This window comes from Haemorhous mexicanus, chromosome 23 (assembly GCF_027477595.1).
Source record: "Haemorhous mexicanus isolate bHaeMex1 chromosome 23, bHaeMex1.pri, whole genome shotgun sequence".
Taxonomy (NCBI): Eukaryota; Metazoa; Chordata; class Aves; order Passeriformes; family Fringillidae; genus Haemorhous; species Haemorhous mexicanus.
Window position 1 is genome coordinate 2,532,941 of NC_082363.1, and position 23,381 is coordinate 2,556,321.

Genomic DNA, 23,381 nt, shown 5'->3' on the forward strand with positions numbered 1-23,381 from the left:
CTCAACTGACACTTGAGCCAATCCATGTCCCTGAACAGGGGAAGAGCCAGCATGTCTGGGATAATGTGAAACAGCTTTTCATCTCCAGCAGAATCTGATAACCCTGAAGACAGAGTTCTGTGTATCTGCCCACCTTCTCCAAAGCTCTTGGCTGAACTCAAGATTAATTCCATGCAGAAATCCAAGCAAACCAAGAGACACCATCACCCTTCCCAGAGCAGGGGTTCTGCTGGAAACCATCCTGTACCTGCCCCATGGCAGGGGGGGGAATGGTCCTGCAGCTCCTTCCAAGCCAGCCCTTCTGGGATTCTGGGCTATAAAATCAGAACTGCAGAAGGGCTTTTTGACTTGTCAAACTCAGCTTGGTGAATGGTGGCTTCACTCTGTTTGTGAACACACCAACACACACTGTACTCAGGGTGCTGAGTCTGGGCTTCTCTTATTTTTGATAAAACGAGGATAAATGAAATATTTTAGCAAAAATTTTTTTTTTTTGCTAAAATGTTTCATTAACTACAGCAACAAGGACCTGAGAGTTGGCCCTCTCCTCCACCTGACACAGAGTCAATGGCATTAAAAACAAGATTTCCCTGCCTGCAAGGGAAATTTGTAGTACTCAAATACTCAACTCATGGTGGATGTGGGCATGTGCACATGAATACATTTAATTTTTCTCATTTCTCCAGTTGCAACACCAATTACCAAACTGAAACAGCACATTCAGAGAGAAGCATCTTGGGCATTTAAAATCCCTTTTCTGCCTCAAAGAACACAGCTTGGCTGGCATGGAACTGCCTTAATCCCAGCTGAGCGTGTCTGATCAGCTCTGCATTTCAATGGCATCAGGGATCTGGGCATGTCGTGTTTGGGATGCTGAAAAGAGACTCCTGGGGACTGAAGAGGTGACAAAAAAGCTGCTGAGAGCAGCCACCAAAAAGGCCTTTCCTGCAGGCACAGCTCACATATTGTTCAGCTCTTCCGGTCTCCCAAATCAAGTGTCACCCCAGATCACCCTCAGAACTCCAAAGATGCAAATATTCTGCATTTTGAGACATGTCTAAGTCCTTTTATTCTTTTCTACCCCCAGGAAACTGCTCTTTTAATGTTTCCAAAACACTCTCACACAAACACTGCTGTAATTTCCTTTCAGTCCTTTACAAACGATTCATTCACAAGTTCAAGCCCACATCATCTTTTCCTGGTTCAACCTTACATTCACCCCACACACCTCCACTGTTCCCCACCATCCACCTGTAGATGGGTCTAAATTCCATTCATCTGCCTCTCTCAAATTCCCCCCAGTGAACTGGAGAGGGAATGTGCTCTCCAAACCCATATCCACTTTGATAAGGTGGTCAGGTTCTTTCAAGCCTGCAAGTACATCCACAACCTACTGCTTTTCCACCTTTTTCAAGGTTTCATGTTCAATAATTTCTGATTTGTCACTTTGAAACAATTCCAACATTCTTCCAAACTGCTGAGTTCACTCATTCCCACCTGGCTTTCTGGGAGCACTCTAAACAGCAGCACAGGTGAGGATTGCAGGCTTGGGCAGACCATGCTGCTTGTGTTCATGTTTATTGAAAACCAGCAAAATTATTTTCCTTTTTGACTGGCTGAGATGTCACAAACTCAGTGGGCAGTGCCCATAGAAAAATGGAAAACAGCACTGTGCAATGTTTAATTATACTTAATCTCTTTGGGAATCACAAAATGACTGGTTTGGGGTGGGAGGGACCTTAAAGCTCATCTTAGAGCATGGGCAGGGACACCTCCCACTGCCCCAGGGTGCTCCAAGCCCTGTCCAGCCTGGCCTTGGACACGCCAGGGATTCAGGGGCAGCCACAGCTGCTCTGGGCACCCTGTGCCAGGGCCTCCAGTGGAGGTAAAGCTCAGGTTTAATCTGAAGAACATTATTCATGTCCTTGCAGCTCCCACCCAGGTCAGAGCCCGGGGCTGAGTCCCCCAGGGCCCCACTCACCGTTTTCTTCTCTCTCTTGGCAGGCGGCGGCTGCTGCTGCTGCGTAGGCACAATGATGGGTGCAGACTGGTACACGGGCTGGCTGGGGTAGAAGGGTGTTCCTGGGGCAGCAACAACACAAACCAGAGGGACAAGGTCAGCTCAGGACACACAACCAATGCCAGAGGTGCAGCTGGCCACAACTTCCAACATCCCTCTGGGAGGGCTGTGTTTGCTCGGCTCCGCTGCCACTGAACAGAAGCTGATGCTGCATCAAGACAAGAGATTCAGGCACCATTTCTTATTTGATTTCCCAAAATTGGCCATGTACATCATCCATGTCTGAGAGGCTGTGGTGGACACCACAGAGGCACTGCAAGACCATCCCTGGGCTCCTCTGCCTGACAAACAGGAAGGTTTTCTGCTGGATTTGCTGCTGGTTTATCAGGGGTTTTCTGCCTTTGTAGAGAAATTCAGTCTAACCAATACAAACAATTTGTGAGGTCAACTGCAACCTATTTGGAAGCACAACCAGAAAATTTAATTATGAGCAATGTTCTTCTCATGCTGCAACACACAAAAAGCACGACCACAGTGATGAGTGCAGAATTACACCACAGTGCTGATCCCATTCCTAGCAGCCAGTGTGGTTCATTATGGTTTTCTCAGTGGAATGAGAGTGGCTCAGTGGATAACCAAGTGCTTTAAGACCACGCCAGAGATCAGGGTGGCAGAGTAGAGCTGCCTCCTGCCCATGGATCAGGTGTCAGGGAATGTGTAGGGTGCTGCTGGGTGTTCTCCCTTTTAGGCATGGATGCTGGATGAACTGAGAGCTTGCACTTGCCTCTGGCACAATCTGATCTATTCTGCAGCTGAACTAACCTTTAACTGGGAATGAAAATCTGGATTGTGCCTGTAACCCAACGGGGAGGATCTCAGGCAAAGGCTGAAATCCAAGAAAGCAAATTAAACCAGCCCAGCACAGCCTGATTTGCAACTCCAAGGATGCATTCCTTCTGCTGAGAGCTGGAAAGCCCCAGCTCAGAGCAGGCTCCCTGTCTGCACCCTCAGAGAGGGAACTTTTCCTGTTCCCTCTCTGCAAGCAGGGAGCACTGCATGGCATCAAGGAGCTCAAAGTGACACTCCTGGGTGAGCTGAATCACTCAAGAAATGTCTCACTTTGAATGCCAGGGTCAGCAGAGCCACTTCGGATCTGGCCTCAAAGTCTCTATCTGCATCTCTGCAGGCTAGGAATCAAAAATTATTGCCCAGAGCAGCTGTGGCTGCCTCTGGATCACTGGAAGTGTCCAAGGCCAAGCTGGGCAGGGCTGGGATCAACCTGGGATAGTGGAAGCTGTCCCTGTCCATGGCAGAGGGTGGGACTGGATGGGATTTAAGGTCCTTCCAAGCCAAACCATCCTGGGATTTGGTGATTCTATGAACCCTGCTGATGAGCAGGTGTCCAAGCAGAGCCTGGGTTAGGTGAGGGAACAGGAGGAGCCTGGGATCCTGCAAGGTGTGAATTCCCTTCACTGGTAGTCTCCTAGAAACCAGATCTAACCACATCACCTGCAGTGTGATCCCTGCTGGAGAGGCAGCTCCAGCAGAACTCAGGGAAAACGACTCTTCCTTTATGAAAAGTATTTTTAAAACTCAAATCCTGAAAAGAGTAACTTCTGGGAAGGAACAGCTTGTGTGACAAGCCAAGTGCATTTGCCAGTGCCACACTCTCTGCTCTACTCCCTGCCTTTGATCCTTTCCAGTTCTTCAGCACCCAACTTTTATTCTCTCTCCTACACACTGATCACTTCAAGATCTTTCCCAGTGTTGTACAGAAACTCCCTGACATCAGGGAATGATAAACTGCAAAACTGAGTCATAAAATTCCACTGTCCATCTTCCCAAGTTCTGTCTTCCCGTCTTCCTCTGTATTTTCCCTCATCACCTTCTTTAGATGTTGCCCAACTGCAATGATTTTGATATCCAGCAGCCACACTGGCTGCAAGTTCTGTGGGTGATGGAAAAGGCACTGCCAGCAGCATTATCCATGCCTGGACTGTAAATTTAGCTGCTCCCCAAACCTGGCAGCACCTGAGCATTCCCAGTCCCTATACACAGCAAGGGAGTGACAGGAGGGAAAGGTGGGTAAGTACAGGCAAATCCCTGGTGAAACCTCCCCTGCCTGGAAAACTCTGCAGGACAGAGAGCTCTGGCTTCACCCACTGATGCTCCACAGCTGCAGCAAACTAAAGCTGGGACTGAAAGATTCCAAGATTTTCTCAAAAAACCAGGTGCCTCCAGGAGAGGAAAGGAGCTGGAAATGAACAATTTCCTAATTACAGGAGTGAAGACAGATAAATGGCACCAGGCAAGCAGGAAGTAAGAAAGCAGACCTGTAACAGCACAAAAAAATGAGGAAGACTGGGCAATTTCCTCATCTAGTGGATCAGATCTGAAGAACTATTACAATATTTCTTCTATTTTCTCTAGGATCAACCACCAGGAAGTAGCTGCCCTGTAATTACCCTCTCTCCTATTCTGAAATTGCATTACCAGGTTCAAGGGCTTCATGACAATCTTTCAATAATTCCCATGAGCTCCACACAGACCAGATAAATAAGAGAAGGAAAAGAGGAAAAGTAAGAGACCTTTCTGAATGATGCACAGGGAAGCTACTGGGTTCTTCTCTCCCTCCAAAGGGATCTCTGTGTGTGAAGAGTAAACTGCAATTCTGCCAAGGGAGCAGGGCTGTTACTGGTCAGCCTGGAAGGGAATCAGTCACCCCAAGGCTCCAAAACTCCAAGAGAGAATTCCCATGGGAGCCTGAGAATATCTCTGCCCCCAAGAGGCTGCAGAATGTGAGTGGGCAAGGAGCAGTGAGTGACCAAATGCATGAAAAGGCCAAGTTTAGGCCTCTGCAAGAGTTACAGACTCTTCCACTGGACTAAATTATCTTGGCAACATCAATCCAGGGAAAGACCCACATGGCTTGTTCTTATCTCCCAGCACACACCAAACAAGAAACACTGGGATAAGAACTGTTAACTGCTGTTAAATGGCAATGCCAGGCATGGCACAGTGAAAACCAGGACAGCCAAATGTACCCACAATACCTGAACAAATAATAATGATTGAGCAGGGACTAACAACCAGCCCCACTGCTGGTCACAGGCAATCCTGGGCAGCTGCACACACTCACACAAACAACACTCTGGGATTTTTCAGGAGTGAATAATCAGGGCTGTGACACCACCAAATTTAGCAGCTATTTGAAGTTCAAACAAATGCTAATCCAGCTTGTTATTATAAATCTTCAGCTTGACAACAGAAAAACACAGCAAGAAAATACTGTAAGCAGTCTCCAAGCAGAACTCACCGTAGGCATTGGGGAATTCTCCAGGACCTGGGCCTGGGTAGAAGGGTCCTGGTCCTGGTGGCTGCACAGGATATTGCTGCGGTGGCCCGACGTACGGGGGGCCACTGTGACGATACTGGGGGGACAGAAACAGCCATCACTGCACAAGGACTGGGGCAAGCTGGAACTGAGCCCCCCTGACCAACAGGCATCTGATCCTCACGCTGGTTAATGACAGCTTTGGGCAGCACAGAATCATGGAATTGTTAAGGTTGGAAAAGATCTTTAAGATCGCTGAGTCCAACCATCAACCAGCAGCACCACCAAGGTCACCACTGACCATGTCCCCAGGTGCCACATCCACACGATGTCTGGACACTTCCAGGGATGGGGACTTCACCACTGCCCTGGGCATCCTCTGCCGGTGCCTGAGCATCCTTTCCATGAAGGAGTTTTCCCTAATATCCACCTAAACCTCTGCAAATATCACTGCCAAAAGTAAGGTAAAGCCAAGGCAGGGAGGACACAGGAGCTGAGGTAGAGCAGAGTCCCTGCCCTGATTGCAACACTGTGTTATGAGGCCCAAGGTTCTGGAGTGCCTGTGAATCTATTAAGTTAAATTAGGTATTTTTAAAGCACTAAATATTTAGTCCAATATTTAAATGTCCAAGACATTGGTTTCCTACTGTGTTTGAGGGAGGCCTGAAAGAGGTGATTGGTTCCTACTGCCTCCATGCACACAAGAACAAATACTTCATATAGAGAAAGGACAGAGGCTGAACCACAGAATCCTGGAATCATTTAGGCTGGAAGAGCCCCCGACAACCACCAAGTCCAACTGTTCCCCCAGGACTGCCAAGCCCACCCCTAAACCTTGTGCCCAGATGCCACATCCACACATTTCTTCAACACTTCCAGGGATGCTGGCTCCACCACTGCCCTGGGCAGCCTCTGCCAATGTCCCATCATCCTCCCCAGGAAGGAACTTTTCCCAATACCTAATCTAGACGTGCCCTGGCACATGATATGCAACTACCAGCCTGATTTCACAGACACATCCCCACGCCCTCCTGGTGGCTCCTGAGACAACCCCCACGGATCAAACGTTGCTCTGCAGCTCCTCAGGTGCCTGGATGCTGGATTTACCTGTGGGATACAGTACTGGGGGCCCTGAGGCATCGGGTAGGGCATTGGCAGGTGGTTCACCATCATGATGTGCTGGTTGGTTTGGTACACGGCAGTCGGGGTCTGCGCTCCGGGACGGATGGAGGGGCTGCTGTTCTGGATGGTGGCTCTTGGAGGCTGGATCTGAGGCCTCTGAAAAAACTAGGAGAGGGAAGGGAGAGAGGAGAGAAAACAAAGAACTGGTCAAACTTCCTGGGAAAGAATTGGAAATATCCTTACAATATTATAGTTATGGTGTTAGTTTCCAGGGGTTGCCACACTTCGAGAAAACTGCAGGACAGCCCGTGTTTCTCTGTGAACAGCAGGGCCATCTATGGCTTTCTATTTTACAAGGCAGAAACAGGCAAGAAGCTTTACAAACTAAGAATTATTAGTTTGTATCCCCTGAATTTTAAAACTGAACCTTTAGATCCAACTTCAGAAAAATGAGATTGTCTAATTTCCTTTTTATAAGGTGGGCTGGCTGCTAAAAAGCCCCACCTTTATAAATGCCCCAGGGAAATAAAACATCAAGGCAACTGTTCCAATTTATCTCCAGAAGAGCTAAAAATCCAGAATTTCACAGAGGCGAGAGGCACCTCGTGCCTCTCCTTCACATCCAGGTCACCTGTCCTGCCCTGTTTTCCAAAGGGTGGCAACCTGTCCCAGGGTGGTCCCAAAGCCTTGCACCACGCTGGCATAAGGTGCTGCCCTGGCAGATGGGCCAGGCCCAGGCAGCCAAGCAAGCCCTGGCAGCAACCCATGATCACCCTCCTGCACTGGGAGCTGCCCTGGGAAGGGCACAGGGCTGGCTCTGCCCCCTGGGAAGGGCACAGGGCTGGCTCTGCCCCCCAGGAGGGGCACTGGGTGCAGGCCCTGGCTCTGCAGCTCACAGCTCAGGAGGTGAAGGATGCACTGCACGCTGAGGCATTCACTGACAGAGGAGTGACCAGGTGAGAGACACTGATGCCATGCAGAACCAGGAGTTGGAGTTACCTGTATAGGTCTGAATCCTCCCTTCAATAACGAAGCAAGAAAGCAGCAGGAAACAGAAAGAAAGCCAATGGAACAGCTTACAGATCAACAGGAAGGAATAGGATACAACATGCACCCTAAATGCACACAGATCCAGTCAGCTTCTGCCCTGCTCTGACTCATCCCTTCCAGAAACAGCCAGAAGACACTGAGTGGCACCAGGGACTCTGCTGCCAGAATCCCACAGGGTCAGAACTCTCCTAGGAAAGTTTCACATCCAAGTGTAAAAGTTAAAAAAACAAAACAAAACAAAACAAAAAAACAAAAACCAAAAAACCCAATCAAACCATGATTTACTGCATTAAATGTGACACTACAGAAAGACTTTATGTTTACTCTGTTCCTATTTCTCCTTCTGGTCTCTTTCAGTGGTACAGAGAGAGCAGATAAAGCAGAAACCCCAGCTCCAATAATGGATTTCTCTTCTCTTCTGCACCAAGACTGGGAGGGGAAGAAATGCCACATATTTAACTGTTCTGTAAAAAGTAATTATAATAATTAGGCCACCATACATCAGACTGAATCCTGCTGGCTGCTGTGCAGTGATGTGCTACAGGGAGTAACTGTGCCAGGAGGAGTGAGAAAAGAAGAGAGGGGAATGAAGGGATGAGCTGGGATTATCCACCCCAGGTTTGGGAAGGGTGGGGAGGACAGAAGGAAGTTGTGATGTCTCTGTCCTCAACATGACAATGAGCTTAAAATGGCCATTCTGGTGCTGCTGAAGACTTCATGACACCTGAGCTGTTCCCCACAGCAAACAATCTCTCCAGGAAGGCCCTGGATGACTCTTTCAGATAACCAGACATTGTTAAGGTGAGCACAATGATTTTATGTCCAGCCCTGTCAACCTGGATGAAGAGCTGTCCCCAGCACGCTGGAAGTGTGACCTGAACCAGAAGAGAACTGTTTGGGGAGAAAAGCTTGGAAGTGAGGGTGGAGAAAGCAAATGAGAAGAACAAGAGCCCACCATGGTCCTGCTCTGATAAAACCTGTGTGTGGCTGTGAGATGTGGGGGAGATGCAGGAGTGTGGCATGAACCAAGTACAGGGGCTGAATTTATGGTGAGAATCACAGAGTTTGTGATTTTTCGATAGCCAAAGACACCAAAAAGCGTCAAAGTCTTTCTTTTTCACTGTAATTCACTGAGTAATGGTCATTTTTAAGCTGCAAGCATGTTGGAGCCTAAGTCTCACTGAGGGAGGGTTGGAAAAATTTACTAAGCCCCACACAGGTGTGTATTTATGCAGAGTGAAAAGAGCTGGAGGCAGAAGTGAGACCTCTCTTTATCAACAGCACCTCCATCCACAGGGCAGTGCAGGAAAACCCCCAGAGCCAGAGATGGGGAGAGTCCACCCATGGAATCTGCTCCTGAGGCTCCTGCTGCCCCTACAGAACCTGCTCACACCAACTGGGAGCATCCAGGGAACACTCCCAGCACTGGGAGCTCCTTGGGCAAGGCCAGCTGCTCACTCCCAGAGCCTCCACTGGTCCCTGGAGGCTCCCAAGGCTCCCTTGCTGGGACACAGCCTGGGGCTCTTCCACTGCAAACCTCCTGCCTACCCCTCTGCCCTTCCTTGCCATTTTCCCTTCAGTCACTGCTCACATACCCCAACCCTGCCAAATCCTTTTATTTACCATCATCTTCTTCATTTTCTTCCCCAATCCCTCTGTGCCCAGAGTAATAAAATCAATGATCAAGGTGCCACCTAGGAAAAGCAGAGATCCAGGAGAGCCCCAGCCCCCTCTGATCACCCAGCACGGCTTTCCATGGGTTTGCCACGAGCTCTGTATTTCCAGGCCATGGCTCCCAGGGCCAGGAGTGCTCCCTTGGACCCCAAAGCTGCACCAAAATAGAAATTTGGGGGAAGAGCCTGAAAACAAACCTATGCTAAGCTCAGTCTGGCAAAGATGGCCATTCATCTATTTTTTCCCTAGGCTCATGGCTGGATGTTGTGATGGGTCCATGGAGCCTGGGGGGGAGGTTTGGAGAATGGAAGCAAAAGGAAAGTTCAAGTTGTCACCCAAGCTCTGCACTTCACTCAAGCTTCTCATGCCCCTATGATTAATTTTTAGCCTTTGGTGGGATAACCTGAGCCTGGCCTGGGGGAGGGGGAAGGAGGTGCCTGCATGGGCAATGCAGCAGGAACTGAGGAGCTGCAGCCCTGAGATGTGAAGATCAGAGAATTGTGGAATTGTTTAGGTTGGGAAAACCCTCTAAGATCATCGGGTCCATCCCTAACCCATGTCCCCAGGTGCCACATTCACACATTGTTTGAGCACTTCCAGTGATGCTGACTCTACCTCTTCCAGTGCCTGACCACCCTCTCCATGAAGAAATTTTCCCAACATCCCAAAACCTCCCTTGGTGCAGCTTGAGGCCGTTTCCTCTTGTGCTGTCCCTCCTCCAGGAGCAGGAGCTGCAGCACAAGCCCCAGGTCCTCCTTCCCCAGCACCTCAGTGCAGCTATTTTGGCCGGCTCAAGGCACAGCTTGTTTCCTTCCCCTCTGACTCCCCCTGTTTTATTATTTACTAAATCATAAAATGAAGGGAAAAAGCCCTTTTTGGTATTTAGATGTGGCAGCTCCTTCACACACTCATGGATGTAGACAGGGAAGTGACTGCAGCAGTTTCCCATCACTTTCTGACTTGAAATACCCCAAAAAAGCTTAAAGCAGTCAGCTGGGTCAGTTCAGTGAGTGAACTCCCAACCTCTCCAAGTCCCAAAGCTTTTCCACAACAGCATCCAGCCAAGCCCATTCTCTTGTACCAGTTACACCCAGAGGAACTCAAGCAACCCCAAGCTAAAACTGGAATCAACTCCACCAGCAACCTCAAGTGAGAGGCTGAGCCATGAGCAGCAAACCCATCTCAAACACAGTTCAAGTCAAAAGGAAACAACCACATTTCCATTTGTATTTTTGATTTCTGTTTTTAATCACATCAGCCTCTTCTGAGCACCCATTTCTAAAATAAAACCCACACTCCCCAAGTCACTTCATAAGTGAAGGGGTTTTAGGCAGATTCAAATGTAACAAAAATTTGCATTTTGGAGCTCAGGTTAGAAGAAAACTGCTGTTCTCAACTGTGCTTTGTGAGGATCAGAAGCAACAAAGTGACTCCACAGCCTCACTCAGAAAGAAAAAACAGAGAAAGTCTGGGCAGGAAGTGGGAAGTGGAGCAGCAACTCCAGCAGGGAATAGCTACATGTGCCACAGCATTTGGGGAAAAAAACAAGCTGACAGTGTATTCAAAAATACTGCCCAAAACACTTTGCAGGACTGGTTTCTGTCTCCTATGAACTGAGGTTTTCCTGCAGATTCTCAGTGTGTCATCTCAGATTCAGGGATTACTGATGCACACTTAACTTCCAGTCAGAACTGCTGCAATTATTTCATCTCCCTTCAGCCACTATTGGTAACACCCTAAATCTCTGCTATTTTCTCTCTCACAGTGGGGTCACATTTCCCCCAGCATTAACTGGCTCCACCAACTCCCACTGCAACTGTCCAACTCCAGGGCAGGCACTTCCATCCAGGAAAAAGCCCTGCTCATAAAGCAGCCATTCAGGTGCTTAAATCATGCTCATGAGGACCTTAAAGATCTAATAATTACAGGCAGTAACATTGAAGAACAATCCATTATTTGCCTGAAGGAGACCCAGAATCAATACAAGGCACATGTTAATAAAAGCTGGGATGGACACAGGGAATTGCAAACCCCACAGTGCTGCTGCTGCCTTCAAAGAGAAGGTGGAGTTGCTGCAGTAAATATTAGTCCTGCTGAGGCCAATTTACTTATTTAGCATTTTCTAGCTTACAAATCTCAGTCTCAAAGCTCTCAGCTTGTGCTACACAGTTTAACCAAGTTTAAAAACTCTCCTGTGAGGATAATTATTTATGTTGGTCTCAAGCACGCTGTGAGTGCTGGGTTCAGGATGAAATTGCTCCCAGAGCTGTGACTCTCCTGCACATGGCAGGGGCCAAAATCCCTCTCTGCACCCCCAATCCACACCATGGGTGTTTTGGGTTAAAGGAAACAAACAGCTCATCCACAGCCCAGGTGCCTCCGTGCCTGTACTGGTGCAGCACATGACAGATGTAATTGGGAATAAAGCCTGGAATATTTTCCTAATGGTGACAACTTCTCACAGAGCATTATAAGCAGATTCAAATGTAACAGAGACAAAAATCTGTGATAAAATCAGGAAAACATTTGGAATTTACAAGCACAGTAAGGGCAGGGCCATAACTGGGTCCAAAGGGAAGTTTTGGATCCCATTCTGACAGACTGGTGGCCAAGTCCCACCAGTAAAGCTCCAGTCAGAGGAATATTTCCTCCAAGGCTTTGCTGCCTCAAGACTCATGGGCCAAAACCTGCTTAAAGAAAGCTCAGTAAATTTTAGGAGAACATGAAATGGCTCCCAGTGAATACAACCCTTAGGAATGACCCCTGAAGGAACTAAGGAGCTGCAGAGCAGTAGTGTACTCTCTGAATTGTGCAGTACAAACACTGACCTGAAGATAAGGTCACCAACAAAAGCATCTAAACAAGATCCTGATGCCCCCATCGTTGCCCAGGCTGCCCCTGCAAACATTCCTCTGCCCCTGCCTGTCCAGCCACACACAGAAATCACTGTCCCAAAGGTCCATGACACCTTTGCCTATGAGCCAACTGCTGCACCTGGCCCATTCTACTCCTTACACTCCTTTTTCTGCCCTGCTCTGGAAGGCTCCAGCTCCCCTGCTGCTCCCTGAGCTGGAAGGAACAAGGATCATGGGGATTTTGGGGGCTGTGCCCACCTAACACTTACCTGCTCTCCCCACACTGCTCATCCCAGTGTTCAACTGCTCAGGAACACGACTGAAGTGAGAGCAAAATAATTCCCTGGAACAAACCTTCCGTGCCTCAAGCCCCTGTCCTGACACCACAGGGTTAATGGGATTTTTTTTCCTATTAACTTGTGGAAACAGCCTGCCTCTTCCAAGCCAAAAGAGCTCTGGGAGAGCTTCCCTCTCTTGTCCTGCCTCTCCTCCTTTTTCCCACCAGCAAGGCCACCTCTGTTCCCTCAAAACCTACAAGAAGCATCAAAATCAGTTCCCAAGGATAAGTGTTTTGGCAAAGAGGAGTGTAGGAGCTGAAGAAAAGACAATTCCAGACACCCTGACTAGGAGAGACAGGCCTGTGCATCTGTCCTGACACTGGAGAAGTCCCAGCTCTGCCACCCCTGAGTTCCATGAGCCACAGCTATTCCTAGATCTCCTTCTTAATAATGAAGTGGTTCCTTACAAAGTCCAAGTCGTGCAACAGGAACACTAAAAGTTTCCTTTTGTGGGCTAAGTGAAAAGGACACTAAGCAATGCAATGGTGACAGATAACCAGGTGTATCACACAACAAAGGCAGGACCTGGGAAGTTGTTTGCTTGCCCCCAGCTGGAAAAGCAGGATTTTCTCAGGTGACATCTTCAGGAAACTGAAACCACTGACTCGTTTGGAGAATACTCAGCACAAGTTTCTAGTGATGTGAGAAGGCAAGGGAAGCCCACACCTCCCTGGCATTGCCTCCCAGAGGTTCTCCTCCCCTGGGGTGTGGGTGGTCAATGGCAGCGGTGACCCCGGGGGAGGTCAGTGTCACTCAGGGTGGCTGTTAGCAGGGTTATGCACGTGCCAGGAGCTACTGCAGGGCTGCTTTCCTCCACTGAGTTAGTGGGTGAGTCACCTCCACCCCCACCCCCCAGCCAATTAGTGCAGGGTGATAACGAAGGGGCAGGTACTGTACCTGGTGATGGGCAGGTCGAGGCCCCGCTGCAAACTGAGGAAAGGCGGGAGAAACAAACACAAAAGGAAAGGCACAAAGAGTCAGAAACACCACAACGAACCAAAATGTCACACTCTATGCAAAATAAACCCACAGAAAATAAAATAACAACGACACAGTCAAAAGCTTTGCTGCAGGACAGCGACACACAGGGACTGAGGTGTCACGATGGACATCGCTCCGGGCACTGTGCTGGGAGCTGGGACAAACAGCCAAAGCTGCTGGGATCCTAAAGGCACTCAGGGATGCAGGCACTCCTTGTCCTGCTTGGGACGAACACATAAAACCAAAAACCAACTGAAAACGAGCAGCAGTGGAGATTCTGAACTGTTTGAGGTGGAGGTCAATGGTTAGAGCAGCTGGGCTGGGGCTGCTCTGGGGCTTTGGGGGAGCAGAGGATGGAGCCCCATGGCTGGGAAGAGCCAGGGAGGCAGAGGGACATACATCCCTGCACAGGGACATCCCTGCACAGGGACATCCCTGCACAGGGACATCCCTGGGAGGCAAAGAGCAGCCACTCCTGGCACGTCCACCCTGCCACTGCATTTCCAGCTGTACTCCTCCACTGGGGTCGCAGCAAAGGCCCTGTAAGGAGTGGAATGTGTCACCCTCTCTGAAAGGCAAGGCCAGCCCATCCCAGGGCCCTGGAGGCAGCAGCAGTGCAGCCTGGGTGGAGAACAGGAGGTCCTGGGTCCCAGCCCTGAGCTCAGGCCACTGAATCATCTCCCACTCACTTGGGCCACACGCAGAGGAAAATAACCCCAATTTAACATGCTCAGCTGACATTAAAAGCATTACCCCATAAGGAACTGATTGCTAAAATAGAAATAAAAATGAATGCAAGAAATGGAAAATATAAATAAAGATGACAAGGTACCCACTTCCAGAGCTGAGTTAGGTGTTGAAACTCATAATTCTCAGTGTTAGAGCAGAGCTCCACAATGAGAGCAGAGAATTCTACTGATAAGAGCTCCAATAATTAACTGCAGTGACCACAGCTACATCTACAGTGGATTTCAGCCACCACGTGCCTCTGCTGTGATGGCTCAGCACAGCCACCTCTGCTCACTCAGGGGCTCATTGTGGTTTACTTTCTGCCTCACAATGGTGATCAAAACTGGGTACTAATTAGTGACTTTTTAAATAAGTTTATTTCCTATATGGAAAAGTGGGCCTGGGTTCACTTGCAGCCCTTACAGCTTCTCGAATGCCATCAAACATGAAGCAAAGCACAAATACTGACTGGTCCATTTGATCTTTTCCTTTATAAACACTTAAATTGCCTACATTTAAAGATTTCCAAGAACTACTCTGCTAATCCTGGTGTTTATATATTCCTTCTACCTTGACCTCATGGTGGCACTCGGTGACACTTGGATGAAAGTCATAAAAACCTTCAGAAATGAGTAAATATGGACACACAGACTGATCCTGGGACAAGAATTTATTAAGAATGACCTGCACTGGTTCACCAAATAGTTTTCACACCCTGGAAAAATTTCCCTAAGCCTTACAATGAAGAGTAAAAAGCAAAGCATGGTCACCCTGTGAAACTAAAAAGCTGTAATTTCTATTTTAATGAAACAGAAGGGCTCAGAGCCTCTCAGCATTCTCCCAGTGGCTCTGTGGATGAGGAAAACAGGTACCTGGATGAGTCTCCAGAGATAAAAGCACTTCAAGTCCTTACTGTCCCAAAGAACTTCCCCTAAACTAGCTCAAATATCTTGTGTTTTGGAAAAGGGACTAAAGGTACCCTGGAAGGGCTGAGCCTTTCCATAGGGCTGCACGTTCTGTGTTAGACACCAGTGAAAGAAAACAGCCAAAAAGAGAATGCTGGGATGCAGAAACCTTGTACTGCTTCACTTCAGGGCCAAGACACCTCTCTCATCACTGTTGCACAGAAAAGATTTGTTCTCACTGCACCTAAAACAAGAGCTGGAAGTTTTTATCTGAAGAAGCCAAAGTTTATTCCATGGTGGAAAGTAATGTGTGTTACAAGAAATAAAATAAAAGCTCCAAGTTAGTGAAAAATGCCCTCATCTATTTTGCACTGGTCACCACTGGCTCTTGATTTTAATTTTTTTAAAATAATTCTGTTTGATAGGAATTATTCCTGTTAATAGCTGTAAGCAACAGAACAAACTGTAGTAGTCACTGCTGGCTTAAAAGAGACACTTTGGGTTGTTTTTTCTCTGTTTGCTGAAGACAGTAGATAGGAAAACCTTATAAATCCTGGGTCCAACCTCCCTGCCCCGTGCCCCCCTCCCTACAGTCCTGCCCACTGCTCCATGGACACAGCAATGTTCTCTGCCTGCAGATGCTGGGCTGGCACACCTCACCCCTCCTGGAGCGCTCCAGCACCCTCTCTGGAGTATCTTTTTTTGGCAGAAGTCCTAAAATTGGACAGTTTGTGTTGAGATGGGGTCTGGCAAGGCCAAGAGCTACTGGGGAACTTTCAGCAGTGCTGAAGGACCCGGATTTTGTTTTCCTTGCCCAGCTGGAGCTTTGCAATTCCCACCGTGGGAGCGATGCTAACGGGGAGCAAACACGGATTGCAAAGGCAGCTGTGCTGGGGGAGCAGAAAAACCTGAGCTCTGCACCCCCAAAGGCCTGAGCACTGCACCCCAAAGGCCTGAGCTCTGCACCCCCAAAGGCCTGAGCTCTGCACCCCAAAGGCCCCTGGATGCAGAGCAGGGTGGAGGAAGCTCTGGCTAGAGGGAGGGGCTGGATCAGCCCTGCCTGTCCACATCAGCTGTGCCAGAGCACGACAGGAACCCAGGGATGGCACAGCCACCCTGCCACCCTCCTCATCCCCTCCTCACCCTCCCCTCACCACCAAATGGGACGGTTAAAAAATAAACTGAAAAAAAAAAATTAAATTACAAAGAAATAAATCAAGCAAAGAACCAAATGCAGGAGTAGCTCAGGTCTGGGCTAGTCTTGCATTTGCTTTGGGGTGGGAGGTGGAATGAGATGTGATGGGTGGGAGCAGCTTTTAGTCATGGGATGAGATGGGCACTAGCAGAGCACATGGCAAAACCTGCACACAGGAGAGCTCAGAACAATACAAACAAGGCTGACAGGGGCAGATAAATTCTTCCTCGGGACCTCCTCAGTTATGGGACCAAAACACTAAAAATTTGACATTTACTGGCCAAATTTCCTACAGATTCTCTCTCTGCTGAGTGACAAAGCCCAGGGGGCCCTGGTCTGTGTCCTACCCCAGGTCAGACCCCCAGCTGTAATTCAGCTTTGGGCCCTTGTGGCACCACCTCACCTGGCAGAGGCTGCCACGGCAGCTCGTGCTTTCAGCAAAGAAGCAAAACCAGTGGATTTCTGTAGCCAACAAAAAAGGATGTGGTAAAAAAAATATATATAATAAAGAAAGGAAGAAGAAATAAAAACAGTGCCGTGGGCACATTTGCCTGCAAGAAGGAGTACAGTTTGTTATATTGCTTACAATGCAGTATTTTATCCAGCCTCTTCCAGCCAGGGACCTGTAAACCGGACTCTGTTCCAAAACCTTCCTCCTCTTCCAGTTTTCTGTGCAATGTATTGGCACTGTTCTGCTGGGCTGTCAAAAAAACTGGTTTAGAGATGCAGCTCTTCAGTCAAGTTTTTGCTCCAGTTCTAGCCATACCAGCTTACTCGTGCTTTGCAACAATTAAAGAGAAAGATGATTATACTTACTGAGGAAAGAGTTTTAGCAGCAGTGTCCTGCATTACTGATCAGAATGGGCAACTGAGGACAAATTCCCAGCTGTCCACATCAAAGAACTTCAAAGTCAGCATTACCTGGCTCCTTCATCAGCAGAGGTTGAGGGGCCTCAGAACAAACCCTGGCATCTCCTGGAGGGGAAACCTCCAGAGTTGGGCAAGTGCCCCAGAGATGTTGCAGGTTTGGGGATCCTTGCCCTGGGTTTATCAGTATTTATATCTGTTTTGTGGACAAACTCCTCTGTCTCAGAGGCTTCAGTCTGCTCCAGGAGCGCTCGCCTTACTCTAAAGAGAGAAGAGTGCTGGGAAGGCACCAGGGGCTTATGGGCAACCTGAAGGTGTCCTGACACAGAGGGCCAGGAGGTGCAGGATTGCTGCTCCCTCAGCTGACAGAGCCCTGAGATGTGGTGATGGGAAGCCACCGTGCCTCCAGAAGCTGGGCAAAGCCTCTGATGCCCTAGGAGGGTCTTCTAACATCATGTGGAGCTGTGCTACAAGCAGAGAATCCCCAGAAAGTACCTGGTGTGGGGAACTGAAGTCCTACAACAGCAGAGCAGTATCACAATAAACTCCCACCCCCAAAAAACAGACTGTGAAGGATGATCAAACCTGAAGTTGAATGAAAAAGGGGCTCAGCACAAAAAGATCTGAGTACACAGAAGCTCTAGGTTACATGTGAGCACCTCCAGGGTTAGAACTGATCGGTGGCACTGATTTGGGAGCAAAGCCCAGAGGCCACTGGAGAGCAAGTGCTGCTGCAGAGAACTGCTTGTGTTTGATCTTTGGTCTATAACTGCACAAAACACATCCTTAAAGAAAATATAAAAGGAAAAAAAAAAAGAAGAAAAGAGAAAGATTCTGGCAACGAACCTGAACTCTATAATGGAGTAAACCAGAAAGCAACTAGGCTAAAAATAACTAGTGTTATTTGAAGGTAGATGAGAATCCCTCCATCGCTTCTTTAGGAACTTCAGAAGGAAAATTATCCTACCAGGATAGTGTCTGAAAAACTTAATCAAGTTTTGCCATTCAGGATGTGCTTCTAGGTCAGTAAAATGGGCTTTGCAGAGAACCAGCCCCGTGCTACAGACACACAGAGACAGAGAAACACACGAGCCAGGAGGAGAGAGCAGGATGAGGCAGCGTGGGCTCCTTACCGGCGAGCGGGTCTGAGGCTGAGTGTTCATTGTTTGAGGGGCTTGAGGGTACACCAGCGTGGTGGGAGCTGCATTCTGTCCTGAGGGATAAGGAGCCTGCCAGGGAACAAGAAAAGCCAAGTGAGTGGATCCAATGATTCATCCTCAAAACCAGGAACAGAACACCTTATCAACTGGAGGGACTGACATGGAGATAAAGATGAAAAGAATGCAAAAGAGAAACCATCTCTGTTGAGGACCAATTCATCACCACTGCCTCTCATGGAAGCAGCTTGTAGATCCACTAGTAGCTCCACTAGTAAGTAACAGCTCCATTAGTAATTATTAGTCAGAGTTTACTACTATTTCGTAAGTCAGAGTTTGCTACTATTTATCACCTGAGCTCCCCAAGTGCTGCAGTGGAAAACAACCCAGGAGACACATGACAGTGTCACCAAAACCCTGTGTGTCCAAAGGCCTGGCCACGTGTTTCCAAAAGCCTCCCCTGAACCAGCTTCCACGGACAGCCAGACCTGTAGGTGATGCCAATAAATCCTCCAAAATCAGGCAAACAAGAAGAAACAACCTTGAGTGTATTTAACAGAAGCTGCTGCTGCATTAAAGCATTTCCAATGCAAGGGAACAGCCCAAAATCATCCCAGATGGAAGGCAGGCCATGGCTACAGGCTCTGCACATTTTTCCTGCTTCCACCCATTTCCATGGGCTATAACAATTTATCCCACCAGATGCTCTCCCCAAGTGTTATTTGCCCAAAGTAACAATAAACTGGAGCTCTGGAGCTCTGCTGATGACGCATTTTAATGAGACATTTAGAAATAACTTTTCAGAGTGCCTTTTTCCTTATTCTTTTTGAACAAAAAACATTATAATTTACATCATTATTTTTTAAAATCATTTATTATTGTAATGGCACAAAAACCAGCCACCAGCCTGCAACAGCCTTTGCTCTCAAGAACCATAGGATGGTGGAATTGGTAATGTTGGAAAAGATCTCTGAGATCTTCAAGTCCAACTGTTCCCCAGCACTGGCAAGGCCACCACTAAACCATGTCCCCAAGAGCCACAGCTACACATCTTTTAAATCCCCCCAGGGATGGGGACTCCACCACTGCCCTGGGCAGTCTGTGCCAGGGCTGGACAACCCTTTCCACAAAGGAATTTTCCCAATATCCCAATAATGTAACTTTGAGGCCGTTCCCTCTCCTCCTGTCCCTGCTCCCTGGGAGCAGAGCCCGACCCCCCCGGCTGTCCCCTCCTGGCAGGAGTTGTGCAGAGCCACAAGGGCCCCCCTGAGCCTCCTTTTCTCCAGGCTGAGGCCCTTTCCAGCTCCTTCAGCTGCCCCTGGTGCTCCAGCCCTTCCCAGCTCTGTTCCCATCCCTGGACATGCTCCAGCCCCTCCAGGTCCTTCCTGTCCTGAGGCTCCCAAAGCTGCCCCAGGACTGGAGATGCCCCAGAAGTGCTAGCACAGGGGTCCAGTTTGCATTGTCTCTTTTTTTCTGCTTTTTCATTCCTGCACTAATCACCTGCTGATTAAAGTGTAACACGGGGTAAATGATAATATAATTCAGAAACAATCCAACCAGGAATTCCCTGGTCTCAAGGAGGAAAAAAAAAACAAACACTCCTTCCAAAAACATGGTAGAGGGGATGAGGGGAACAGGCACAGCCCAAAAATAGCCCCAGCTGCTATCCCAAAACCCAACTGCTGCAACACCTTCCATTCCAACTCTGGGACCACAGTGGAACTGCTTTTTAAAAAGCAAAACTTAGACACGACTCCACAGACACGTGAGGACACTGCTCCTACCACACAACTTAACTAGGCAGGACCTTCTGTTAGCTTCTGCCTCATCTTCACAGCTTTTTGGGTCAAAATGATGATAAAATGTGTGTCTCCAAGTACATCACCAGGTCTTTACTGTGCTCCAGGACACCAAACACACTGGGCAGGGTATTTATTTAGCTGGACAATGTTGTTCTGGAGGAGCTTATACCAATACAGCAGCACAGCCTCACAGCCTCTGGTTCAAGAGCAGTGAAATACTTTGTTCAGCTCCTGATGGCAGCAGCATCCTCTGAGGGGTGGGCAGAGCAGGCTTGCCCTGTCCTTCCTCTCCAGGAGCTCCCTGATCCAATCCACTCCAGCCAGCCCTTCCCTCCCTTTGCCCCGCTGCCAAAACCTAATTAATGTAAACGACTAAATGGAAATATGCTTGCTTTCTTTTGTTTTTTGGTTTTGTTTTTTTTTTGGCAGTGTCAGATGCAGCATCAACTCTTTTCCCCTTTCATTTGATGAGTGATTCTGCTGGAGCTGGTGCTGTCAGTGTCATCCCAGAATGAAGAACCCAAAGCTAAAGAAAAATGGGAACTCTTTTCACCCACAACCTGGAGAAGTTGTCCTGCCTTTGTAGCATCCTGCTGCTGACTTTCTGCACCTGGGATCTCTGCCCAATGTGAGATTAAAGCTTCTTCCACAGGTCCAGATGCTGCTGTTCCTATCATAGAATCATGGAAGGGTTTGAGTTGGAAGGGATTTTAATCATCCTCATCCAGTCCCACCCCTGCCACGGCAGGGACACCTTCCACTGCCCCAGGCTGCTCCAAGCCCTGTCCAGCCTGGTCTTGGGCACTGCCAGGGATCCAGGGGCAGCCACAGCTGCTCTGGGCACCCTGTGCCAGGGCCTGCCCACCCTCCCAGGGAAGGATTTCCTCCTAATATCCAACCTAGACCTACTCTCTTTTAGTTTACAGCCATTCTCCCTTGTATCTCTCCCACCAGCCAGCAGTGAGCACACAGGGTAGGTGACTGTACCTGCATTTCTCTCCACAGAGAAAAGCAAGGCACAGCTTCCCAAAGATTTTCTGAGATTCACATTCTCTGAACCTCAGAGAAAAAAAAAATTATTATCTCATTTACTGCTCCTGTGTTTTAAAACAAATAAAATACATTGAAGAAAATTATTTACCTAAAAGAATTTACTTAATTAAATTCTAGTGTGTTTTAATTCCTTAACCAATTAAATCCATGTATGTGTTAAAACTATCAGCTAACAGTCACAAAATTCTGTACACTTAAATTAATTAAATGCTTAAACAAGTTCAGTTTAAATGTAGTGTAATATAGTATAATAAAGTAATTAATTAGCCTTCTGCTATAATGGAGTCACATGTGTCATTTCTCCCTGCCATGGGGGTCGCTTGATTTTACTATAGGTGACAGTGTTGGGAAATATTAGAAATAAATTATACCAATAAATGCACCAGTTGATCACTGGCTCCTTGTGCCTCCAGCTCCACAGGAGATGAGACCTCATCCCAAACTGCTGCTCCCACAGCACCTCAGCAACAAGAGAAGAAAATATCTACTATTCTTTCTCATCTTTAGGCTCATGAAAATATTTTCTTCAGGCTTAAACTGCATGTGACAGAGCAGAGCTCTGCTATGACTCCCAAAGGTAAGTCAGGTGCTGGTGCTGCCCCAAAGTGTGTACCCACCTCCAAAACAGCCCCCACTTTCTTTTCATCACCCAAGCCAAAGGATGTGAGAGAAAGGGAGCACAGCTGTCACTAAGCCTAAAAATCCTCTGAGTTTTAGCAGCAAAACTACAAACCAGGTATTTGGAAACACAGTGAACCAGGCACTTCACTGGTGACACGTCACTTGTGACTCTGTGACACAGTCCAGCCATTTAAACCCTACCAGAATGAGCACAGCATGAAGGTGTAAATAAAGAAAAAAACATACAAAGGCTTAACTAGAGGCCAGAGAATGGTTTCTTCTATGAAGGTGTCATCAGTCAAGGCAGTTTTGGACAGATGACCCCCACGAGTGTAAGGTCACAAGTGAGGAACAGCTGCAATACAAACCCCACTGAAGACCACAAACATCAGCTAAATAAGTATGTTTTACAACTATTGAACAACAACAAATGCCCCTGCTCCACATGCTTCCAACCAGAGGGACGTTGCCTTAACTGGTATTTGTGTTAAAAACATTACAGGGGAAGAAAAGGGAGGGAAAAGTGGTTTATAAATTTCTGCAGGTATTAACTTCACATCGGCTGTGGGAGCCTAAATAAACTATCAAAGATCCAACAGAATAAATCACAGCACTCTGCTGCTTTTCATACACATCAGCTGATTAAAGCATTGCATCTATTCATCTGCCAAAGGACTTTTTTCTGTGCCAAGCAGCTAAACGGGCACAGAAAGTGACGTGGTCACATGCAGCCACACAGGGCTCCATGCACCGGGGCTGGACTGAGGGATGAAGAGATCAGTGAGGAAATGCTCCAAAAATCCCCTAAATAAACCCCCATGGAAGGGTAGACAGGGAAGCAAGCACTGCTCTGCAGACAAATGTTGGTTCTGAAGCATCTAAAGGCTGGATTGAGTCCCTGAAGTTCAAAAAACTGCTGGGAGAGGACAGAGGGCTGCTGAGCTGCTCCACTTCGAGACTGAGCAATTTGCTTCCCTTAAAGCTCTCACCTTCCTGATCTTATGTTTCAGCTGTGGCTGTTCAGGGGAGGAAGGTGATAATAGCTGAGTGTTTATGTATTCCCACAACTTGCTGGGAAAATTCTTTCTCTGGACTGTTTCCACCTCGAGCTGCTGCCTGTGCTAAGCAAGGAAAAATAATCACTATCAACAAAACAACTGAAAAAAGTTATTCTTAGCTCAGGCCCGAGCTGGTTAATAAATACTGAGCCTGCAGCGTAACATGACTCCCTTGGGACTGCCTGTCCTGGGAATAAACAGGCAAAGTACACACATCAGGCTCAAAAGAGCTGAGTCACCCAGCTCTGCCTCTGGAAAAATCTTTTGGGAACAAAACCTTTCCAGCCCCAGGCAGAAAAGTGTCACTTGCTGAGCTCTGTGGCTGGCTTGGCTGGGAAGGGGTTAATCCCTGTGGCAGATTCCCGAATCCTCCCGGCTCAGGGAAGGCTGCTGGGTCTAAATTTACTGAAGTTACACACGAGGAGGAGAACTGGACCCGCAGCTCCAGCACATGACCGTGACTCAGGAGCTGCGCGGCCCTGCCAGCGCCGTGACCTTGGCAGGAAACCTCTGCATTCCCAGCCCCAAACCTCTGCATTCCCAGCCCCAAACCTCTGAATTCCCAGCCCCAAACCTCTGCATTCCCAGCCCCAAACCTCTGCATTCCCAGCCCCAAACCT

At 48.1% G+C, this 23,381-nt stretch overlaps 1 protein-coding gene across 11 annotated transcripts in view; it reads right to left on the bottom strand.

The window, feature by feature from the left end:
• EIF4G3 (eukaryotic translation initiation factor 4 gamma 3) overlaps nucleotides 1-23,381 on the bottom strand; it is a 143,107-nt gene that overhangs the window by 54,927 nt on the left and 64,799 nt on the right. For 9 of the 11 annotated variants that reach the window (XR_009489280.1, XM_059866800.1, XM_059866791.1 and 6 more), the window contains 5 exons: nucleotides 18,204-18,299; nucleotides 13,291-13,323; nucleotides 6,462-6,641; nucleotides 5,337-5,451; nucleotides 1,982-2,082 (listed from right to left, as the gene is read on the bottom strand). Coding sequence is in view for 10 of the 11 variants with exons in the window: in XM_059866800.1 (XP_059722783.1) it covers nucleotides 1,982-2,082; nucleotides 5,337-5,451; nucleotides 6,462-6,641; nucleotides 13,291-13,323; nucleotides 18,204-18,233 (459 nt within the window). In the remaining variant the exon portion in view is untranslated. The remainder of the gene's footprint in view (nucleotides 1-1,981; nucleotides 2,083-5,336; nucleotides 5,452-6,461; nucleotides 6,642-13,290; nucleotides 13,324-18,203; nucleotides 18,300-23,381) is intronic. The other 2 variants (XM_059866798.1, XM_059866794.1) reach the window with 1 other exon arrangement.